Genomic DNA, 23,295 nt, shown 5'->3' with positions numbered 1-23,295 from the left:
TGTGTCTTATTTGCATGCTATGTGTCCCAAACCATGCTACAGAAGATATCGGCTATAGTTTATGACGGGAACTGGACGCTATTGGATATACAGGTTATGCTGCTGCACACCAGCCGTCCATCTCAAAACACAATGCATCGGTCTGTCTATATTGGTGCATGGAGCGTAGTCACCGGACATTGAGCAAGTGGAAGAACATTCCATAGGGTGAGAAATCACGCTACTCCATCTTCAAATCAGATAGCTGTACCTGGGTGTGGAGGAGCCTGGGGGACGTTTTCTGCCCGAGTGTGTTGTGCCAGCAGTTAATTACAGCCAAGGCTCCGTTATGGTCTGGGGATGTTTTACCTGTCTCGGTCTGTTGGTTGTAGTGACAAGAACCATGAACACGGAGGTGTACCCTGACCTTCTAGACAATAATGTGCTGCTCACAGTGTGGCAATACTCTGGGAATGGTCAGCAATACTTCCAACAAGACAACGCGTCTCGGCAAATTCGAACGCTGTTTTACATTTGCTTAAGGATATAGATGTTCCACGATTGGATTGGCTGTGCAGAATCCCGACCTGAACCTACTGAACATCTCTGGGCAAACAGGAATGCTAGACCAAGAAATATGAACAGAGTTCATCTTCTTTAAGAACTCGCAAGATGTTTGCAGGATGAATGGAGGGAAATACCAGCTAAAATATATCAGACATTAGTAGAAAGGATGCCACGGAGAACATCCAATGTCATTAGAGCCAGTGGAGGCCAGACTAAGTATTAACGTACGTAAGTACTACTATTGATTCTTGCTCAGGTGTTCAATTACTTTTGGTAGTACAGTGCACATCATGTTTGGCCAGTTTGTCCAAAAAGTATACTATAATGTCCTTATAGGCTTCTATGGGGGCAACATACATCCAAAATAGTGTTCCTTTTGGCACGTTTCAGGCACTGGATAAAGTGTACTGCTACGTGACTTTTTGGGTGGCCAGCAAGGGAATGAGGAGAAAGGCAATCATGATAGTGACACCCGCAGACTCAGAGCCAAAGCTCCTGCGCACCCAGAAGTTTAGTTGATTCGGCGTTCTTAGATTTGCATAGTGATGTAGTTATACCAAAGTGAGTGATGCATGGCAGCAAAACTAGACAGATTTTTCGCTCACGAGTCTGGAAAACCTAGACGACAGACCTTTTTGAAACAGTAATGACGGCCTTAATGGTCACTCAGCTTTCCAAAAACAGATTCAACATAGATACCGCCAAATTGATTCTGTTGGACTTGTTGTAAGAGGAGAGATGAAGAATTTTTGCTTTTAGGATGAATTATTATTTTTTTAACTTTTTTAGTTTAACCTATGGAAAAATACCTAGTCTGCATTTAGTGAAATCAGTATTCAGATTTCATTGGTCTAGTGTGCCTAAAGCATCTGCAGAGCATGTTAATGTTTTATTACACTCAAGCCTCCTTCTTGCAGGTGGGTTGGCTGGCTGCCCCTTTGTGAGCACAAATGTACCATCGCCGTAATGGCCCTATAACTCTAGATCACCTGGTATGGCCTGTGGACAAATGTCTGCAGTCCCTGCTAACATTTACAAGTGCTACACTCCATTTTACCCTTTATGCGCCCACAGCTTGTTCTGAAGTTGCAATTCCTGCTTGGATTTGCTTTAAAGAGCTGCAAGAGTAACAAAGTATCATCGCTGTGGAGACGTACCTTTACATTTGTTTGTTGTCTTATCCAGGATTGCCTTTGTGGAAACAATCTTGCCGTATCTGAACAAACAAAATAAAACGGAATTAGTATTGTGAAACAGCGCTGACTATTTACAGTAATATAAGGTTAAAATAATATGTAAGATGACTACCGTAATAAATCTGATTCCCCTTCAGAAAGTTCTCCCATGTGACATTTAACCCCTTGATTGGCACGCCTGGAAATTTTCCGGGACGAGCTCTACTGCCCATAGTGATATAGCCAAAAGATTTCTGGGCTATGTTTCACTATGGGACCTGCCTAGCACATTGCCATAAGCTGTGGCATTGTGCTCTGCCTGCACAGTCCAACACAGAACAGTGCAGAACTTTAAAAAAAGAAGCGGGAAGTTGTCGGCAGATTGATAATATCTTCCTGCTTCTTTGTTTAAACTCCTGTACTGCTTTGTTTACAGGTTGCCATGGAGACCATCAGCTTGTCAGAAGCCGGCAGATGGTCTCCGTGGCAGGGAGAGCTGGTGCTTGGCTGTCAAGAGGATAGCTGGGCACCAGCTCTTACACAGCAGACAATGGAGAAAACCTCCGATCTCTGCTGTTTAACCCTTTAAATGCTGCGGTCTATGCGACCGCAGCATGTAAAATGCTGACACCATCAGACCCCCCGCAATGTGATCAGGGGGTCCTGATGGGTCTCTGTGGAAGTCCCCTAAAGGGACATAATTTTTAAAAAAGTTAAAAAAAAAAATAAAAAAAATTGTAAAAAAATAAAAACATTTTTTTCCCTTTTACCTTGTAAAAAATTAAAACTGAAAAACAAAATTACACATGCGGTATTCCTGCGTTCCCAATTACCCAGAGAAGGAAGTTAGTACACTATTTAACCCCTTAATGACGTGCTCCCCGCCACCCCCCTTTTCGTTTTTTCCTCCCCTCATTTAAAAAATCATAACTCCTTTATTTGCTTTTTGCGGTATGAGTTGTATTTTTCAATGGTGCTATTTGAAGTACCAGATAGTGTACTGAAAAACTTTTACCAAATTCTAAGTGGAGTAAAGTGAAAAAAAATGACATTCCGCCATCTTTCAGGGCGTTTTGTTTCTACGGCACACAAACTGCAACAAAAATGACATGATAATTTTATCCTATGGGTCAGTATGATTACTACATTACCAAACTTGTATTTTTTTTTTTGCTATGTTGTCTAAGCTGCAGTCAAAGGGTTAGAAAATCACTTTACAGCCACATCAGTAAAACCCACATGTACTTAACCTCCTTGGTGATCCGGCGCTGCAGCCCTGAGTTTCATCTGGTCTCTGTAATAGCGGTAGTCAGGTGACCGCCGCCTGGCAATTGGAGACCAAAGAGTCACTATTCCGAATTCCTGGAATCATAGCGCCCAGGAGAACGGCCTCTGATTGGCAGGCAGTGATCACCTGACTTCCGCTGTCAACAGAGACCAGGTGAATCGTGGGGCTGCAGCACTGGATTGCTCAGGGGGGGGCAAGTACATGGTTTCAGGTGATGCGGCTCTAAATTTTGAAACAGATTTTTTCCAGACAAGCCCTTTCAACAGCATATAGAAATATGCTTTGGGCTTCTTTTACACGAGCGCATAAACGTCAACATTTTTATGCCCGGCCGATATACGGGATCATTGGTTTCCAATGTATCCTTTAACATTGCTGAATATATGGCGCATAAAAACGTGGAACTGTGAAAAATGGAACACACGTGACCGAAATACGCGCAGACACATATAGGTTGGGCAAAAAGATAGTTATTGATCTATCTTTTCGCCAATATACACCGGCGGGTCCCACAGACTCCTATGGGAGTGGCGGATAAAAGGGAGGGGGAGGCATTTTTGCAGTGCCTAAGGCTGCAAAGAGCTTCCAGGTGCCTCTTATGTAGGCATTAGAAGTCATTCAGAGAATATAAGCCGAGCAAGGTTTTTTCGTGTTAAATAGCCCTTAGGGTGCGTTCACTCTTCACTGATTTGCTGCAGATTTTGTGGTTTTTAGTGCAGATCTGCAGCAGATTTCACCCATTGAATTCCAATAGAGGGGGGAAATCTGCTGCAGATCAAAATCAGCAACATGAGACAATCGCACAATGGACAAGAGGCTGTTGTGCGCATGCTCCGCGATCAGTGAATAGGTTATTGTGCAGGGAGGGGGGAGGAGGTGAGCTGTGTTCATCATTTATTGTGAATGGAGGATCCTGTGTTATCCATTAAGAGTCAACTTTCATTATAATCCTGCCTAGAGAGGACTGCTGAAAAGTTCTCTAAAGTACAGAAAGTATCAGACTATCATTAGACTATGGGTGCCTTGGATGGAATGATTATCGTTCAAAAGAATCGTTAAAATGAGCGAAAGTGAACTATAATTGTTGCGTCTAAACATGCGCCAACGACTGAACGAGAATTGTTTTGTTTCTCACTCGTTGATCACTTGACGTTCCGTTTAAGCATTTTTTCCGTCAGTATTTTACATATCGAATATGGAACACTGAGCGAGACTGAATGATTCTCGTTGAACGAGCCAACAACGTATCTGCCTGTATAAACAGGATGCCCGAGAGAGAGTGAGCTGGTGATGACGTCACTGGCTCGTTCGCACATGCAAATGAGACTCATCCAGTCTAAAATCACCCCTTGTGCTCGGATTGAACTCTGCAGAATATTAGGAAATTCCATTTTTCTTAAATATAGATCACACAATCAAAAATGAAAAGAAAAAATAAAATCACCCCAAATTTTTAAAGAATATCTTACATATAAAAACTTCATTTATGAAATGTTTGTTTTTTGATGACACATTCCCTTTAAGCACTCCCATTCCCCATCTACATGAGGGACGAGGAGTTTCACATATCCATATTACCATTTATCACGCAAAAAAACCCTCACATTTTCCATTGACTATTTCAACGCATGGGATTCTGGCAGGGGTGTAACTATAGTGGGTGCAGAAGATGCAGTTGCAACAAGGCCCTGGAGCCTTAGTGTCAAAATAATGCTCATGTGAATGAAGCCTAAGTAGATGCGTGAAAAAAAAAAATTGCGTCTGTTAGAACCAATGGTTTCCTATGGATTCCTTCAGACGAACGACTTTGACGCGCCAAAAAATAAATAAAATAAAATTCACACCGCAAAATATAGGACGTAAGCACGTTATTTCAACGCCTCAAATTTTGTTGTGCGCTAAAAAATAGGTCTTGTCCTATCTTTAGACCGCAAAATGCAGAAGGCTCCATAGACTCCGATGGGAGTCTATGGGAGCCGTTCAAAAAGGAAGAGGAAGGAGTTTAGCAGTGGCTGGCGCTGCCAAATACTGACATGTGCCTCTACTTGAGGCATTTTAAACTAATTCAAGCAGGGATTTCGGGGCTGCGGCATTACTTCACCACAACCAGCCAAGTGAATGGACAATATAATTAGTTCATCCAATTTTCAGCATTTTAGTCGTGATTTTTTTAGCATGGCTCACTTTGCCGAGAAATTACGCTTGCGTGAAACAGGCCTTAGGGTGCCCAATTAGGTCTCTCTTCCACATATAAGAGACCGGAACCATGACTGAAGTATTACAGTGAGGAGTCCCTGCTACAGATTTTGCTCTAACATAGACTTGCAGGAATGCTGCCTTCCAATAGGTGGTGCTGCAGAGGTCTTGTTCTATCTCCCTTATTTGCATATTACCCAGAGGACCATGCATGGCCTTATAAGTCTCCTCACTCCCTCACCTTCTAGGTGCTCTCCCTAAGGAGTAAAGATAGCGTTCCTGACCCACAAACCTATTTCACAGGGAATCCTTGAGGGTGTGGCATGGCAATCCACAGATTTTACCTTGCAAACCTCGGTCAGACTTTGCAACGGCTGCAAAGTCAGTGAGAGGATTGGGATTTTACTACAATTTGCATGCAACGAATTGTCACCATGCATCCACAGCCTACAAAGCATAAACCTTCATTTACAGTACAATGCATTATTCTCCGTCCAACACCAGTTATTTTTGGTCTATATAAGCTAACTAAATTTACAGCTGCCAAGGAAACCGTTAAACACAAACAAAACTGTAATGTGCTCTGGCAGCGCCCGTCACATCACCAACGGGTTAACTATGTGAACAATGTCTTTTGTAGGTTTCATTTCCTCTTATTGCCCCTCCTCAGCAAGATAGGAGTTTGTGAGAAGACCCGGCCCTACATTCCACGGCATGACGCCCAACCCACGTCCGCCGCTTCTCTCTGGATAATATCATTGACAGGAACATGGCTTGTATACTGCTGTACTTGTCCACACTCAGGATAATCCTGAGAAACCAATAGTGATTAATGTTTGCTTTAAATGCAGCAACAATAAGAGAAGCTAATCGTGCTGTTGACATTGGCTCGGTGTTTGCCCGTGTAATCAAACTATGCTAGCGTCACAATCCTTTCGTCTTGAAGGCGCCATGAAGGAAAAGTAGCCACGGTGTGGGAGAGTGGCATCAAAATTGACAACCGGTGGGTAAGAAATGTATTCTGAGCAGTTGTCACTTCCCCTCCCCCATACACAGCCTGAAAAAAACCTGGCCCTTCCATCCAGGGCATTGCAGTAGGCAGAATCCGTCATTTTCGAGGCAACTGTAGCCGTTCTGCCCAAGTAAAAAGTTACTTAGATTCTGTTAAAAATTGAGGATTAGCTATAATAAAAGTTTGGATTCAAAGTTTGGATTCGCTTTTTTAAAGATTTCTCAAACAGATATCATTTACAGCTACAATCTAAAGAGATTTTGGGTTAAAGCATGACCATGGAATTTTGAATAGCTGAACAGGCCGATTTAGACCATTTTCCACCAACCCGCGGCAGCTTTTCGTGACATGAACAGGCGTATCACATGCTGATCGATGGCAGTTGTCTTTCAAAATGTTGATCTGCACTGCAGAATTTTTTTAGTCGTGGTCCAGTGTTGTCATTGAGAAGTCCATTCATGGCCAAAGTAAAACATGTGAACACAACCTTAAGGCCTCCTTCCCACGAGCGTGACGGGGTCCGCCGCGTAATATTACGCAGTGAAGCCCGTCACGGCGCCCCCCAGAGCCCCTATACTTACCTGCGGGAGATAGCGTGAAATCGCTTCCCCGCCCACCGCCGCCGCATCACCGCCCGTCACCGCCCACCACCGCCGCGTCACCGGCCGTGTCACGTGCACGGCCGGCCGTGTCACGTGACGCGGCCGGCCGCGTCATAAGGCGTCATATGACGCGCGGCGGTGGGCGGGAAAGCGTTTTTTCACGCTATCTCCCGCTGGTTACAGCGGGAGATAGCGTGAACGGACGGCTTCCATTGACTGCAATGGAAGCCGTCAGTGCGTACAGCCCGTCCTCACCCGCAGAAAATAGAGCATGCTGCGGGTGAGGACGGGAGAAATCGCGGTGCGTAATTCCGCGCTGGAATTACGCATCGTGAGCATTGTGCTATTAGGTTCAATAGAACCTAATAGCTGCGGGCAACGCAGCGGATTTTCGCCGCGAATTACGCGGCGGAAATCCGTTCGTGGGAAGGAGGCCTAAGGTTATCATAAACATTAGATGAACCTCATCGGAAAGCTCCAATTTTGTCTACACTGGCCGTCCAACTAAGGGTCCGTTCAGATCTCTTTATTAGTTCTATCCAGGTGTCAAGTCAGGGTTTCCATTTAAAATCCCCCAAACTGCACCCCTGGATGGAACCTACCTTGATCATTAATGAAAAAAATGCTTCAATGGGGAGCAATAAGGTCTCAGTTTCGGCAGATCTCCATTCATTTTCGGAATTGTGTGCCATAAAGAATGATGTAGTGGCCCCAATCATGGGGCCATGTAAAAGGCTCCTAAGTCTCTGTTCAAGCCTGCACCCAACGCAGTGCTGGATCCATTGTACAACTGATACCACCAGTGCCTGACAGACCCCACTGACTTATAACTGGGTCCATCAAATTTTGCTGTGGTGTCCATTATTTTGATGGGTAGAATAGTCTCTGTGCATGCAGTCCAATCAGAAATGTTATTAATTCCTCTGCCACACCTGCATCAGGGCTCCATGGTTTGGCTCCATCCTTGGAGCTGACCAAAAAGAATACCAGAATCGTTAGATCCATCACATGGCAGAGCCGAAAAGCACCAAATAGACCCCCATTGCCTATAAAGGGGTCCGTTCGGCTTCCAGCATTCTGAACAGTATTTTACAGAATGCAATAGCACAGTATGCTGCTCCATTTGGTCTGGGATTTTCTGCTGAATCTGTGCTGGAGGTTTAGAACAGAACCTCTTGATGCAGAAGTGAATGGACCATATCTCTACTTTGCTTTTTGTTTGTGGTCTTGCCAGACTTCTACTAACCACACAGTTTTGTGGAGTAAGGATTGGCGAACTATTGGAATTCTTGGATTATGAGGTCAATAGAATTTTGGAGATTAATGGAATTTTGCTTTGACAGTAATCTACTATAGTCCTTACTCATGGCTAGCACTCCGATTCTACCACGCAGGGCACTGCCGCTAGATTCATGCATTGCTGGCTACACCAGCCATCTGTTTCCAGGGCATAAGGACCAACAAGATAACACACACAGGAAAAAGCCACCTTTTCCTTCCTTCATGGATAGCATTATGGTAACAACAGAACATAACAAATGCATCGGGCTCATCTCATTGATGACATAGTCATTTTGGGCAAATTCACTATAAACCAATTTTTAAAAAACCCTCAAAAGCAGCAAACAGTAATATCACACAACCAGCAGAAATAGTTGTACATTGAGTAGAAGAAGAGCAGAACACATCTAGGCTGGAGAATAATGCCATCTCCCTCTTCTCTGTACTGCCATGCCCTATGGACAGTGCCCGCCGAGGGTTACAGTCAAATGTTCTATTTATATGACATAAATGAGTCGGAAGCATCGTAGTGCAGTACTGCAAGGTATTGCACGAGACACTAAAGAGAACCTGGTGGATCAATAACTGTAAATCTGTAGGCGTTCTTCACTGTCTACTTCCCACCCAAAAATGAATCCTATGACAAAAAGACTGCATGTTTCATGTAGACAGTATTCCTTCACACGTTTTTTTTTTGTTGCTTTGTTCTTTAGCTTGTAACAAACGCGATGAATTTCACATGGTTTTTGTAAGTGTTTTGGGTGGCTTTTTTTGCTTCTTTATGGATACATTTTGCGTGCTCTTGTTTTCACGTGTTTTTGTAATTATATAGGGAAGCCAAAAAGGAAAAAGGGTAAAAAGAAAGGCAGAAGTAGAGCAAAAAAAAAAAAGCCACTTATACAAAAGCAGAAAACAACCAAACACCACAACAAGAAAGAGAACACAAAAAAGGTCACAAAAACAAAAATGAACACAATGTTTCTAGTGACTTTTACATTTTAATTTTGGCTGTATGCCAACATCTGATCATAGAGTTTTAGTTATTTCAGGGTGCTTTCACACCTGCGCTGGGAATTCCGATTTCTTGCTCCGTTCAGGGAGCAGGAAGGGGAATCCCTGCAGCTGAATGGTTCTGTCTGTGGGTGGAACGGAACACCGCCAGGCGGACCCCATTGACTTTGGTGGGGTCCACCCGCTTTCCAGTTTTTTGGGGCGTAAGGAAAAGCGCTGCATGCAGCGCTTTTACTTCCGGTATCTGCGACAGAATCTCTGGCCAGAGGTTCCGATTCCGATGTGAACCCCCCCCCCCTTAAAATCTGGAAATTCAGCAAAACAAAAAAAAAAAAAACGCCTAAGCACATGCAGTTTAGCCTTAGACCGCTACACATGGGAATACCCTCAGGACCTTTTCACAACAGCATTTTGCTTTTTCATTTAGCTCTTACGACGTGAGAACAGCAAAGTGGAAAGAAACCGTTTCGGTTTTCCAAACCCATAGAAAACTTTTTGAAGCTGAAGAGCTTCCGTCTCTAATCCGGATCTGTATTTTTCATCTCCATTCCGTTTTTCACACTGTTCAAAAAACCGGAAACACAACAAATTTCAACAGATCCGGATATGTTTTTGGAATTGCGGTCAATGGAAAACGGAATCAAATGAAAAGCTGTCCGTTAGCTTCCATTTTCAATTTCCATCTAGCGGCTCCCAAAACTGAGCAGCTAGATGGAAACAAAAAATACTAGTGTGAACTAAGTTAAAGGGTATCTTTACGCGCTTCTGTCGACACACACCCAAAAAAACCCGCTTATTTTATGAGGGCTCATGTAGATGGCACCCCGACACCCTTACATCGCGCTGGCACTGCAGGCCGCCAACCAACATAAATATCTGTTGAATGAAAAGGCGCCCTCTGCATGAAGGATCATGTAACTTTAGTATCTTCTGTCCAGTTCCTCGGTGCAGTCCCTCCATTGATAGAAAGTGTGTTTGTTAATGCGGGATCATGTAGACGGCAACTATACAGGTAGACTTTGTAACAGCAACATGAGAGTAAAAACCGCCACTTTAGTATTAGCAAAAAGCAAAACTAGGTCCCCTAGTCTTGGCAGGAAGGCGATAGTCATCTTTCCACCTGAACACATATGCAAAACCCAAAAAAATAAACTCATGACTATTTAAAAGATGATGTTCTTATCAGAAACGCTCCGTGAAGAACATCTCCGCACATGGCCAGCACATATGTAAGCCTCAGGCTGTTTTTATGAGATTCACCTCTGGTCATTCGCACAAGTTCTCATTTTTGATCTCCCCTCGGGCAGGAAATGTGATAGATTTGTTTATGTTACATCTATGAGCCGCATAATACCTCCAATGGCATCTGTGTGCAGAGAGTTCTAGGAAATGACAGAAATCGTGTCAAGATGTAGTCACATGAGAGAGAACAGGATTACGAGAATGCTAAAAAAAAAGACCAAGAAATCTCTGCAATATTGGAGCTTCACATACAACGACCAGCCATAAACGCAAAAAACTGGTGAACAACATTGGGGGGGGGGGGGGGGGGGGGGGAGATTCAGGGAGCATTTTGCACCAGAATTCTGGTGTTAAAGTTGCAAATTCTGTGGCAAGCCCCACTTCTGCAAAAATTTGCAGCTTTTCTGATTTTTTGTTGTTATGACTTATCTGAAGAGGCGACGTGGCTTATCAGGAATGGACATGCCCATTGTGGCCCCACAGATTTATGTATAAATTACATCAGAATCTGGCTTGAATTATACTAAAAATGCACACCAGGTCGGCCTTTATGTAGATTTCTGTGAAGTTGCATGGAGGTGCTGAGATGCAACTAATATATGTGCTGGCGGAAATCATATTAAGACCAGCAATTAAAATGCTGACCTTACTTTCCCCCATTAATCATTACATTACATAACTGTGTCCATATCGGTCGTGAACTCCATTTAAAGACAATCTGTCCCAGGTGTTTTAATTAAGCATGTGGCTTTGATTCTACTTTCCCATAATGCAGGCTTAGGCTCTAAAAGACGTGAGAATGAACAGAGTAGACATCATCTGAATGAATGTTGCCTGGACCTGGCAGATGGGCTCACATGTTTTGATCAAACTATGAGACAAGAACCTTGCATTTTTCTTAAGTTAGTAATTTGTTCAATTTTATCCAAGTTTTAAAATGGATAGGAGTGCTGAGACATTTGTCTTTACTACCATTGACCACTACAATGGCACCTGTCAAGGGTGTGATATATTAGGGTACATTGACATGTAGCAGAAATGTTGCGGATTTTGTGCTGCAAAATACACAGCATTTCTGTATCAAAAACAGTGTCAAAAACAGTAATTGGTGCAAATTTTGTCTTTTGATTCAGCTGTAGATCCACAGCTGTTTTTAGCATGCACACGACTCTCCTCTCACCTCCGAATACTGAGAACAGCCATCACCAACAGCAAAAAAGCACCACTACTGAGCGACGATGATCAAGTGATGCAGATGTGAGCTTTCCCCCAGTGACAGACAGCCCACTTCCGCATCCCCTAACTGGTCGGAGCACAGTAGCGGCTGTTGGGTGACCGTGTGCACTACGTTCTTGGTGCTGGCAGCGCTCAATATTCAGAAGTGAGATAACTGCTATGTGCAGGATGAAATCAGCTGTGGATACTGAACTCAGAGTTCAAATCCCCACCAATGGTGTGGATTTTGATGCTGTTTTTGAGGCGAAAATGCATTTCCGCTGCATGAGAACATACTCTTAGGCAGCAAGTAAATTAGTTCTTGAAGTTGATGTGTTGGTAGAAGAAAAACTGGCAGGTCTAAGGATGACAATCACTTTGACAAGGCACCAATTGTGATGGCTAGACAGATTCACATCCCCAAAACATCAGGTCTTGTGGAATGTTCCTAGTATGTAGTGGTTAGTACTGACTAAAAGTCAACCAAGGAAGGCCTACCGATGTACAAGGGACAGGATCATTGGCACCTAAGGACTCACTGATGCACACCTGATCCACGGAGGCCCCACTTTGTAAGTTATTGGCTCTAAAAGGATCTACTGCTAATTTCTTAGTGCCAGATACCACAGGTCACCTTCCCTAGTCTTGAGAAGTCTACTGGTCCTTTTACACAGGCATTAATCTGCCCAGGCTAGCCACCATTAACCAACATTGAGCATGCCAGTCAGCACTTGTTATCTCTGTATACACGGGCAAATTATCTGCTCTGTGGGGGCGACCAATCGTCAATACGACCATTCGGCCACATATAGCAGCGACTGTTTTTACGCTTGCATTAATGAGCCAATCAGCTGACGGACAAGCATTTTCTTGTTCTTTGGCTGAACACTGGTCCCATCACATGGTCCGATTGTCAGGGAAAACAAGCATTAGGAGGAATGCTTGGGCCTCATAATCGACCCATGTAAAATGACTAGTAGCCTCGACAGGTCACAGCTGTTTTAATGCAACAATGGGGACCTACACAATAGTAGGCAGGCGGTTTTAATGTCATGGCTGATCGGTGAATATGTGGAAGCTAACCACCTGGGGTCCCTGCCCTGACAACTGCTAGGACATAGGGTCTTGGCATGCCCTTCCAAACCCAATGGAGCTTAGAGAAAGAAACCTCTGATCTGTGAGCCAATGGAGTGCATTGGAGCCCTTCACCGCAGGAATCAGTTGGGTTCCTTGCAACGCTGCCTCCCCCGCCCCTCTCCTCAATGACATGTCGGAAGATAAGTAACAGTAGACATACACTTTCAGGCTTACAGTATCAGTTATGGATTCCATCTACCATAGAGATGAAATACTGAAGGAGCCATAGCAATATGTGGCATGGACTAGGCCTTAGATGGGCTTAAAACAAGAGGCTTTAGTTTTCAAGAATCCCACTGACTATGTCTGGAGTTTCCCTTGAGATACAACGGTGATGAGATTTACGTTTAACCAGTTTCATACTATCGCCAGTGCCATAGGGGTCTGGTAGCCACTTATCTTTCTCCCTCCGTAAAAATAACGTGTCGGTTAATTCGAGCAGTTTGGCACAGATTTGCGGATGATGACAGACAGCTGAACAATTGTTCAACCGGCGACTATCTTATGTTTATGTCCAGCTTTAAAAACCACAGCAATAACACAGGGAGTATTTAATGCTCGGTTTCTGTTCTCAGTACAAGTTTGTTTGCCTCGTTACACCACAGAGAGAATACTACAAAAGGCAAACACCCATATGACTCTCCTAAGGGCAATGTTGCTTGGCAAGCAAAGCTAATTAAGAAATATTACTCTGCTGTCATCTTAATGGGGCCCACCCATTGGACCTCCAAGTAGCTCATCATGTCTCCTCATAAACTCCGTGTTATTGGTAAGGGAGGGTGCTTTGTAATTAAGTAGTTAAAGAAGAAAGAAAAATCGTGAGATAAAACCTTAAAAAGAAAGACAATAAAATGCAGGCGTGGAAAAATACAGCAGCTATTCCAAATCTGTACTGATCACCACAAGAGAATGTTTTCATTCAAGTTTTTCCCAGAACAGGAAACAGACTGAGGTCTACGTACTCATAAGTGGGATGAGTAATATAATTAGACGTGCAGACCCTCCAACGGGGAGGGAGGGGGCACTGATCAGATATAAAACAAATGAGAAACAGAAAATGGGAAATGGAGCCAGTGTTAAATCAGTGCAAGTAGTCGGAAAGGCCCTCACGTGAGCCCCTTGTGTCTACATAACTGTACAGTGAAGTTAATCATTGAATGCCCCACTCTCTCCCCTCAAATTACAAGAACACTGCTTATTGGGTATAAGTCAATCCACCCTTCAGCTGGCAAATTGGTTGATAAAAGTGAGATTCCCCATGGCGTAGGCACGTGTAGGCACTCTAGGCACTTTTTATTGGCTGAGAAAGCTCGAGTGATGGCTCATTCTGCCTTCTCACACTTGTTCATTCAGAGTTTGAGCAGAAGAAAGGAGTCGACACTTGAACCCTCACGGCCAGTAAGGAATACTTGGAGGTCCTGCATTTGCCAGCCCCATGGGGAAATCCAGCCTGTGGGAACCTTGATACCTTTCAAATGGGTAACGCTCACAATAGATACCCTGGCGATATAAATATATTTTTTCCTTTGCTTGTTTTCTCCATTTCTAATTTTGGAACCCCCAAATTTTTCACAAGAACCCATGAATCACAGCAGAATTCTTAAAGAATCTCCTCCATTCTCATGAAGTAGGAAGTCAAGTGCTCATGCGTAGGCAAATGTAGGCCGTCTGCATTTTTTTCGATATAAGGAGGCTTAAGTGATGGCTCATTCTTCGAACTCAGACTTATTCATTCAGAACCTGTGCAGGATGAATGAGCCAACACTTCAGCATTCTCGGCCAGTAAGGAGTACCAAGAGGGCCTGCATCTATCAACAACACGGGAAATACAGCCCGTTAGAACCTTGTTACCTTCCATATGGGTAATACTCAACTAGATACCCTGTTGATATCAGAGAATTTTATCTCTCTGTTCCTCCCTCTAACTTCCAAGCCCCCATGAATCTCAGGAGACTTCTTCTCAAAGTAGGAAGTCAAGTGCTTATGTGCTAAATTTAACAGTCTCAACAATCAGTGGGTGCCTTCTGCAACCACACCCATAACCTTACAGCAATGCAAAGCTCAAGTGCACGGGGCGGGAGCGTGGAGTGAAAGTGAAGGGTGTTTGTGCTCTCTGATGCAATTGACATTGGATACAAGCAGTGCATTGTTTCCCAACCCAATGAGTCTCCATGCACAATATCTTTCATTAGGAAACATTTGTGCCGTTCTTGCATGTAACTGCTGTTGGGAGGAGGAATGGCTGTAGCCGCTCTGTCTCTTGTGCTCAGACAGTAAACAGGCTGACTCTTTTGCTCTCGAGTACAAACAGTAAAGAACATCTGAGCATGTAAGCAAGTCATTTAGAGAACATGAAATGTGGAATAATGTAAATGCCACCTGCTCCATGGCAATTAAAATTGAAAAAAAAAAAGAAAAACTAAAAAGGGTTTTCAAAATAGACCTTTTTCCGCTATGAAATGTGGTGAGGGAGGTTTGGAAAGACTCATAAAACCGCATATGCACTTAGTGCAGGGCAGCTGATGAATGCATTGATAGCAATGGAGAAAGAGTGCCAGAAAATAAATGAATGATGCCATGCGATAAGTACGAGGAAATCAAAATTATAGACATCTTGTTATAAAACAATAAGGGTCAACCATGTTTTTCCTTTGTATGTGGTGTCTAGATATTTTTTTGAAGACTAGATAAGGTTAAAAGCATGCGTTCTTGGGGAGGTTTCATAGCAAAGACCGATTACACATTCCTAGGATATGTCATCAATATATAAAAATCGTGGGGGGCTCGACCACTAAGACCACCAATGATCACAAGAATGAAGTCCCATTCACAGGAATGGAACTGAACCACAATATCAGACATGGTATAACCACAAAAGGGCTGTGCGGCTGGGGTTTGTCGTCAACAAGATCGGCACTCGTTTACGTGGTCTTTACACAGGCTAGTTCAGACCCTATATGGGGGACGAATGGTCATTCTTGCAGTCTTTTGTCCCCTGATCACTGACTGCAGCAGATCCCTGTTGACATCGGGACATGTACTTCCTAGAACAAAGTTTTTTAGGCTGCGCAAAAAGAAAAGTGATCAGCCAACGAGTTTTGCTCATTTATCAGATGATCGCTGCCCTGTTTACACGAAGCAATGATCGGGTTAAAAAGCCTTCTGACAAATGGCAACAAAGATAAATTTGCCCATGTAAAATGGCTTTTTACTGTCAAGAGAAAATTTAAAGGGAACCTGTCACCAGATTCATGCTTTCCGAACCACGTGCAACGTGAACCCAGAACAGTTATGCCCATTCCGCTAATGTATGTTTTATTCTCAAACGTTGCTGCATTTCAGAAAAAAAACACTTAGAAGATTGACTCAGACTCGGCTCTCGAGTCGAAGGGGCGGAGCGTGTCGGATTCTACTCACCCTCGGCATCAAGAGTAACAGCGCCTCTCCCTGCTTATGTATAGGAAGAGGGCTGTCAGTCTTGAGGAGTTGAGCAGGAAGAGGCACACCTCATTGATTCAGACTTCTGTTTCAACTGAGCTCCTTGTTAAACCTCTAAAATAGAAATAGAACATATTTGGGCCAAATGGGCATATCTGTCCCAGGTTTATTCTTCCTGTGGCTTGGGCAGCATGAATCAGGTGGCAGGTTCACTTTAAATAAAAACTAAACCAAGAAAAATAATAAATGCAAAATCAGAAGATAAACTTGCCCAGAGTGTTTGTTTTAGAACCCGCAGATAATCCTGCAAACTGACCTACAGATTTGTAGAGAACACATGGGTTAATCCCCTCTAATTTTCAGTTGGTAAGGTAGTGAAGAGGTGAGGTCTCACAAAATGGGTGGAGCTTACAGTTCCTGATCTCCTATCCCAGACAGAGCAATGGGGGAGGGAAACACCTCCTGCTAGAATTTAACTTGCCACCAGATACAGGTTTGTGAGAAGAGAGAGACTATAATGGTTGATCTCTAGAGACATATATTTCAAAGCAAAGTCATCAACGTTTGGGGAAAACTCTTTAAAGTGACCCTTCTGTTAGGAGATAAAATTCAGCCCCTCCAATTACACCAGTTCTATACCTCATTTCAACTGCACGAGATGGCAATTTTTTAACTACTTATCACACAGTGTGCTGATCACATAAGCAGCATATACATATACCGTGTTTCCCTCAAAATAAGACCCTGCCTTATATTATTTTTTGCCAAAAAGAGGCAGAATGTCTTATTTTTGGGGGAGGTCTTTTTAAACCTTCCTTTCAAGCTTGGTCTAGGTCTCTTTGACGTGCTTCCCGCAGTCCTCGGATGCTTATATAACATAATTTCCTAGTTATGGGATTCATTAATCCCACCCCCAGGAAGCGATGGCTGTGATTGGTGCTTTGACTGCTGATTAGCCAATCAATGCAGTGCTGGATGAACCAATTTGATGGCTTTGATTAGTTTATCCAGCGATACATTGGTTCTTCAACCACTGCTCAACCAATCACAGCCATCGCTTCCTGGAGGCAGCATTTATGAATCCCGTAACCAGAAAGTGATGTTGTACGAGTGGCTGACGTCTTTGGGAACGCCCCGAATCCCTAGACAGCAGCGGGAAGGACCGGACGGCGTCTGTTAGGTAATGTATTTTTTAATGTAGTTAACTAGGGCTTATTTTCGGGGTAGGTCTCATTTTGCGGGGAAACAAAGTATATACATCCACCGAATGTCCAGAATTTTGAACCTGAAACTGGACAATCACTTCAAGGGTTTGATTTCTTACTTTTTTGGTGCGTTTTCTAAATCTAAAGGGATTATAACACAGAACTTCAGCACTTTCTGGACTATCATATGCCAAATTAAAGGGATTTTACAGAACAGGAATCCACTATATTTAGCAGGGCACATTTCCCATTTTCCCACGTTGTAGGAAACGTCTCATTCTGCACAATTTTGAAGGAAAATGACATCCAACCACTAGAGCAAAATAAAAGAAAAGGACATTCTGCAGCTGGTGACAGCAGAGTAAATTAGCTATTTAATTTCTTTTAACGCGATCCCGTTGAAAGGGTTACAGAACATTGCCAGTACCAAAGCTCTTTGTCAATCAAACACAAACACTGCAAAATAGGCCTATTCAAGCCTCGAGTGTGTATTTAGTGAGCCACCGAAGTGTACACATTTAACACACTGAATGGCTTCAATGACACAAATGTGTCAGCTAGCCGTACAAAGAATAACAAAAGGCGTTCAATACCCTGAACACGGACAACAAACTGTACAATTGCACATCTATAGAAAGCTTTGTGTAGCGAGTCTGCGCTCATTACATATTGGAAACTGTTTAATCCAAGAGTGCCAGGGCTGCTCTTTTTGGCATCCTGGTAAAATGCAGACAAGGCTGGCATCGGAGATGGAAAGAAAGGAAAACTGATGAAAAACAGGCGAAGAAATACATTTCAAGTCCTGTTATTTTTCCTTCTGAATTATTAGGATGTCCCTTTTATTTTCCTTCTCCGAGGAAAAAATTCTCATCGTAAGACGTCATATACATCACCCTATTACGGCTGCGTGTTATATGGAGCTGTAATAGGGCCTCCATAGAGGTGGCACCCAGATGTTTGTTTTGTCGGATTCCGTACAGATCTGATAGGAATAAAACTAGTGACACATTTCTTCGTTTGGCGACAAGAATATTTCATAGGCATTATGGTATCCAATGCAGCATAGTACTGAGCCACTTGGGGCTACAATATAGAGGACTCCTAGATTTTTCCGAAATGATCGTTAATATGCTACAACAGTAATAATAACATGATCAGACTCTTTATCTTTCACGGTCGGTGCAGGTTAAGGGTCACTCTCGGTTTCATATGCCAATAGCAATGGGATTTAACAGGGGTGCCAAGGATATATTATACATACCCTTGTCATAGAACTGCTAGCAAGGGCCCCACAGGACAATGGATTCTAGTCAGGGGGGTAGGGCGATTAACTCTGTATGCAAATAGATGATTTGCACAGATTACGAAAACTGGTGGACAGCTATCCCTCCCAAACCCCCCCATGCACATGCATACCCGAGTATGTATGTGTTCTGAATGGGGAGATGCAGTTAGCGGCTGGCAGTAGTTTATATCCCCGAAGGACAAGAGGATCAGACATGGTGAAATCCAACAGTGGCATCGGCAATTAGAGGGTTCCACCTGCATAAACAGTCACCAAGTTCCACCAAAATCGGCCAGTTCATCTGACATTAGTTTGATGTGTGCCGCCACCTTTGTTTACAGATCCAACTGATCAACCAACTTCCCTAAAAATTCCAAACTTTTTGGGTTCTAAGCAATGACAAAGATAGCGTTCACAAACCTGAGGCATCATACGGGTTATGTGAAGAGGTATATGCAACCCAATCCAGTTTGGGTCCAGAGATACCACCTTCGCTTCTGGCCCAGTACCTGCACCGGTCACTTGGTTTGGACCTCTTGTCTCTGATGTCATAGCAGGAAGCTGGCTGGCTCATTTCAATAACTAAGTCAGCTCTTTTCTATATAGCAGTCCGTGCAGAAATAGAGGAGGGGGCTGGCTTAGGCCCTTTTAGACGAGACGATTGTTGGGCGTTTAAGCGTCCGACAGTCATCCAAACCGCCCCTGTGTGTGTGGATCCTTTAGGGATGTGTTCCAGGGAACACAAATTATGAATCTACCAGTTTAAAAGAGGAGGACCGGAATTAACCCGAATTAAAGGGGTTATCCGGAGAGATATAATTAACCCCCATCCGGTGATAGCGGCACCTCAATTTCCAGGCCTGTTGCGAGGCAGTATTTACACAAGCGAGTGCGATACGGGTCAGAGAAAATCGTACCTATACCTCATTAATTTACCTGTATTTTACATGTGATTTTCAAGCATGAGCCATGCATTAAACATGAAGAACATGCGATATGCATCAGATTTACTTTTACACATGCATGGAAAAAGGAAAAAAAGAAAAGGAAAAACAAAAAAAATCCCACAATTAGTTCCAAAAGTTAAAATGTGAAAAAAAAACACATCGCACTCGCGTGCCATGTGATTTACATGCAAGTGCAATGCACTTTTTTTTAAAGCATGGGTGATGCTCGCAGCGGCATCACCCAACAATAGGAGATAATTTATCAATCTCACACTACAGGGCGAGCAAAATTAAAAAAAATCCTCATGTAAATTAACCCATAGAAAATATTAGATCTTCCAAACATGCGAGTTCTGTGCATCTCGCAATGGCACAGAACTCACACGTTATTTTCACCCTTGTAAATCCTGCCTTAGACAACAGGCCCGGATAACATGTGTGGGGTTGCAGGTGATGCTGAAACAAAGAAGCGTATGAATGAATTTAAACAAGATGAATGAATTGATCAACAACTCAAAAAAAAAATTCGATAAAAACAACGTCCTCCCTTCATTATTTGCAACCAGAATCACAATTACGTGTCATGTATACTCCCATTTCTTTATTATATCTGATTACTCTAATTAGAAATCCTGTGCTCTAGGTTATTTATGTTCCCATCTTCCTTCCATGCAGTTTTTACGCCGCGGCTGTGAATCATCCAGAGTAAAATTTAATTTAGAAAACGGCTCGCTTTCTGAAGGCCGAGCGCAGAGCAAACATACGGCTTTGTATACACCAAGTACTCCCCTGCTCACAAAGCCTCTTGCCTTGTGTTCCAAGGTGTACATTTCACTACGATATTGACGTCAAGTCTAAATCCAGAGGAGTGGCGGCGGAACGGGCAAGAAACATTGTTTTGTGGACTCTGAGGGAACTTTCAAACAGAATGGAATGCTCCGCAACAGTGTTGCGAAATATGCCCTACAGCGGAATATTCAGCCCCAAAATCGTCGGATTTTGGTGCAGAATTCAAGGGCAGCATACACCCCAATGCTATTGCAGAATATTCCCTCCCGTTTGAAAGTCCCCCCAAACAAAAAATTGAACAAAAGATTTCGGTCATGCCTAGTGCCGAAAATAACACAATATCAGTTTTTCCTATGGTTTTCCTTTAACAATTCCAATAGTGGTTACCAACAATCTGGGTCTTGGATGGATATTTTTGTAATTTTTTTTTTCTTTTTTTAAAGATGTAAAAAAGTTTTTTTTTTTTTAAGAAACTGCACATTTTATTTAAAAGGAGACAAATTCATACATCAGAGTATTTACCTCCGAGCCTCCTCTTTCCAAAACCACTTGGGTAACAGATTTTTTTTCTCTCCTATGGTTTTAAACAAATGGGTGCTTCTGATAAGGAAATCAATATTTTCACTTTATGCCTTTAGTGGACAACCAGGAGCTTTGTTGCATTATTTATAGTCGTAAATAATATATGAGGATAATAGCCAGAGACAGGAGGAGATGGGGGTGTTGGGGGCTTCCATTAATAACCAAGTACAGGCTCTTGTGGGGGCTGCTTGGGAGAGAACAGTTTCAGCAGATACAGCAGAATTTAATTTTTGTCCCTAAAGGAACATTACTAAATGTCATTGAATATCACATCGGTAATTTATGGCCTTTTATGCAAACAATATTTACTCACGTTGCTCCCACATCAGGATGGGAGGGGGTTGTGTGATGCTATAAAGCACACACAAGTGGATATGTACTGCATTTAGGCAATACGGTTATTGCAAAGCTCTCAGAAACCCTTGTTGAAGAAGAAGAATGGTGCAGAACTGAAGATTCAATTCCAGTCTAACTATGCTCCATGCAACTAATTAAATTCCATATATAAAAATAAAATAATAATAAATCTTATCATTTGTATAGCGCCAACTTATTCCGGAATGCTTTCAGGTAATTTATTTATTACCCCCCATCCAAGCTGGGTACTCATTTTACCGACCTCGGAAGGATGAAAGGCTGAGTCAACCTTGCGCCGGCTATCCGAACCATCCGAGGATTGAACTTGCAACCTTCAGGTCGTGAGCAAGAGCCATATGTAATCAATAGAAACTGAAAAACTACCATGAACCAATGCATTTCTTGTTTTCTGTATTTCATGTGAACCCTTCTGCACATCTTGAGATTTTGTTCAACAATTGCTCATTAGATAGAAGACGTGCTTGGTTGACTTTGAGATCTGCTCACTGTTGTTTGATCCCAATGGTTCATGAGACTGTCCAACAAACGAGCCTAGCCAGCGTGGCTTATGCATCTTTGCAAGAGTGCCTAACTCATAGCCAAGGCTAAGTGTAAGGCACTCCTGGCGAAACGCGCAAGCAATGCTGATGAGGCTCCAATTGTGCACTCTCTCTATATGAATCAATAAAGTACATCTTTTAAACCGACCAACATCACGTTTAGTGCTGGATTTTCATTTTTAGAACCTCCAACTAAGCAAAACGGTAATGTTCTGAAGCCATTAAGGATCTGATATGATGGGCTTACGTTGTGCACCATTATATGTGTATATACATACGGAACAAGATTGTTTCCACTGCTTAGCCGTCTATATTAAAATATGAGCAGATGTTACGAGGTCTCTCTCCTACCGATATCTGCTGTAATTTAGTCTTAATTTCCAGCAACAAGTCTTCAGGATGATATATGACAAATCACAGTGAAACGGCACAAATGTATTATGCAAATCTCTCAGTATGGAGGAGACATGAACTTAGACAGCAAACATTACCACAGAGAGACCTTTATTCCTATAATATAGTGAAATCCAATAACCAGGCAAGACTTTTGCTGCATTATGAAGATTCAATGTTCCATCCTAAAACAGCACAATGGTCTGCAGGGGTAATTATATCTCTAATTGTATTACTTTCAAACAGCAGCTGTCCTAGTTTAATCCAATTAAATGACTATCTTCTACCCACTGCAGTGATAAAGCAACATGCAAAAAAACATAAGCTCAAGCAAAGTATTGGCTAGGAGACTACTTTATTGGAAAGCAGAATATACAGCAATATTGTATCACCGGAACTGATCGCGCCAGAGAATCAATAGGCAAGGCTGATTAAAAATAAACAAATGTGCAATTTGCGTTTAGTACAGGGATATTGGAAAATTTAGTTTAGCGCTAGATGGTGATTGACCTTGCGCCTTAAATATTATGCAACAGCTTCTGCCATGTTCTATGTCCGATTAGAAAAAAGGCATTATATATGCCACAATAGTTGCACTATAGTGTTCTACGGTCACCAAGACATCTTCTGCCAAAGTTGTGTGGTTTGACACTGCTGCGCCACAGCTGCACTCAACAGAAGCGAATGGGCAGTAGTGCAGTTTTATAAATTTATATAGGCTGGGGAAAAAGCTGTGTGTTTTGATTCTTGTTAAAGTTGCAATCTACCAGGTCATAGCATAAAAGAGACCTTACTCTGTATAGAGGATCTTAGATGTCCCAATTTACTACAACAGACCTGACCTGCCACAGGGTCCAGACCTTTAACCTATCAAGATACTTGTGGTATGACATGTGGCATAGGCGTGGATGCAAGGCATCCCAGAAATAATGAACCTGAAACACACTGGCATGGAGGAATTGGCTGAAATTCCTCCTCAATGTAGTGCAGATCTTATTTACAGCTGCAGGGAAGGGTTGATGAAGGCAATTGCA

The 23,295-nt window shown here is 42.8% G+C and overlaps 1 protein-coding gene across 5 annotated transcripts in view; it reads right to left on the bottom strand.

Annotated features, from left to right (window-relative positions):
* RBMS1 (RNA binding motif single stranded interacting protein 1) overlaps positions 1-23,295 on the bottom strand; it is a 335,966-nt gene that overhangs the window by 83,182 nt on the left and 229,489 nt on the right. For all 5 annotated transcript variants that reach the window (XM_066575950.1, XM_066575949.1, XM_066575952.1 and 2 more), the window contains exon 3: positions 1,704-1,762. In XM_066575950.1, coding sequence (XP_066432047.1) covers positions 1,704-1,762 — 59 coding nt within the window. The remainder of the gene's footprint in view (positions 1-1,703; positions 1,763-23,295) is intronic.

Source organism: Eleutherodactylus coqui, chromosome 8, assembly GCF_035609145.1.
Source record: "Eleutherodactylus coqui strain aEleCoq1 chromosome 8, aEleCoq1.hap1, whole genome shotgun sequence".
Classification (NCBI taxonomy): Eukaryota; Metazoa; Chordata; class Amphibia; order Anura; family Eleutherodactylidae; genus Eleutherodactylus; species Eleutherodactylus coqui.
Note: the sequence above shows the minus strand (reverse complement) of the source record. Positions and strands in the feature narration are given on the sequence as shown.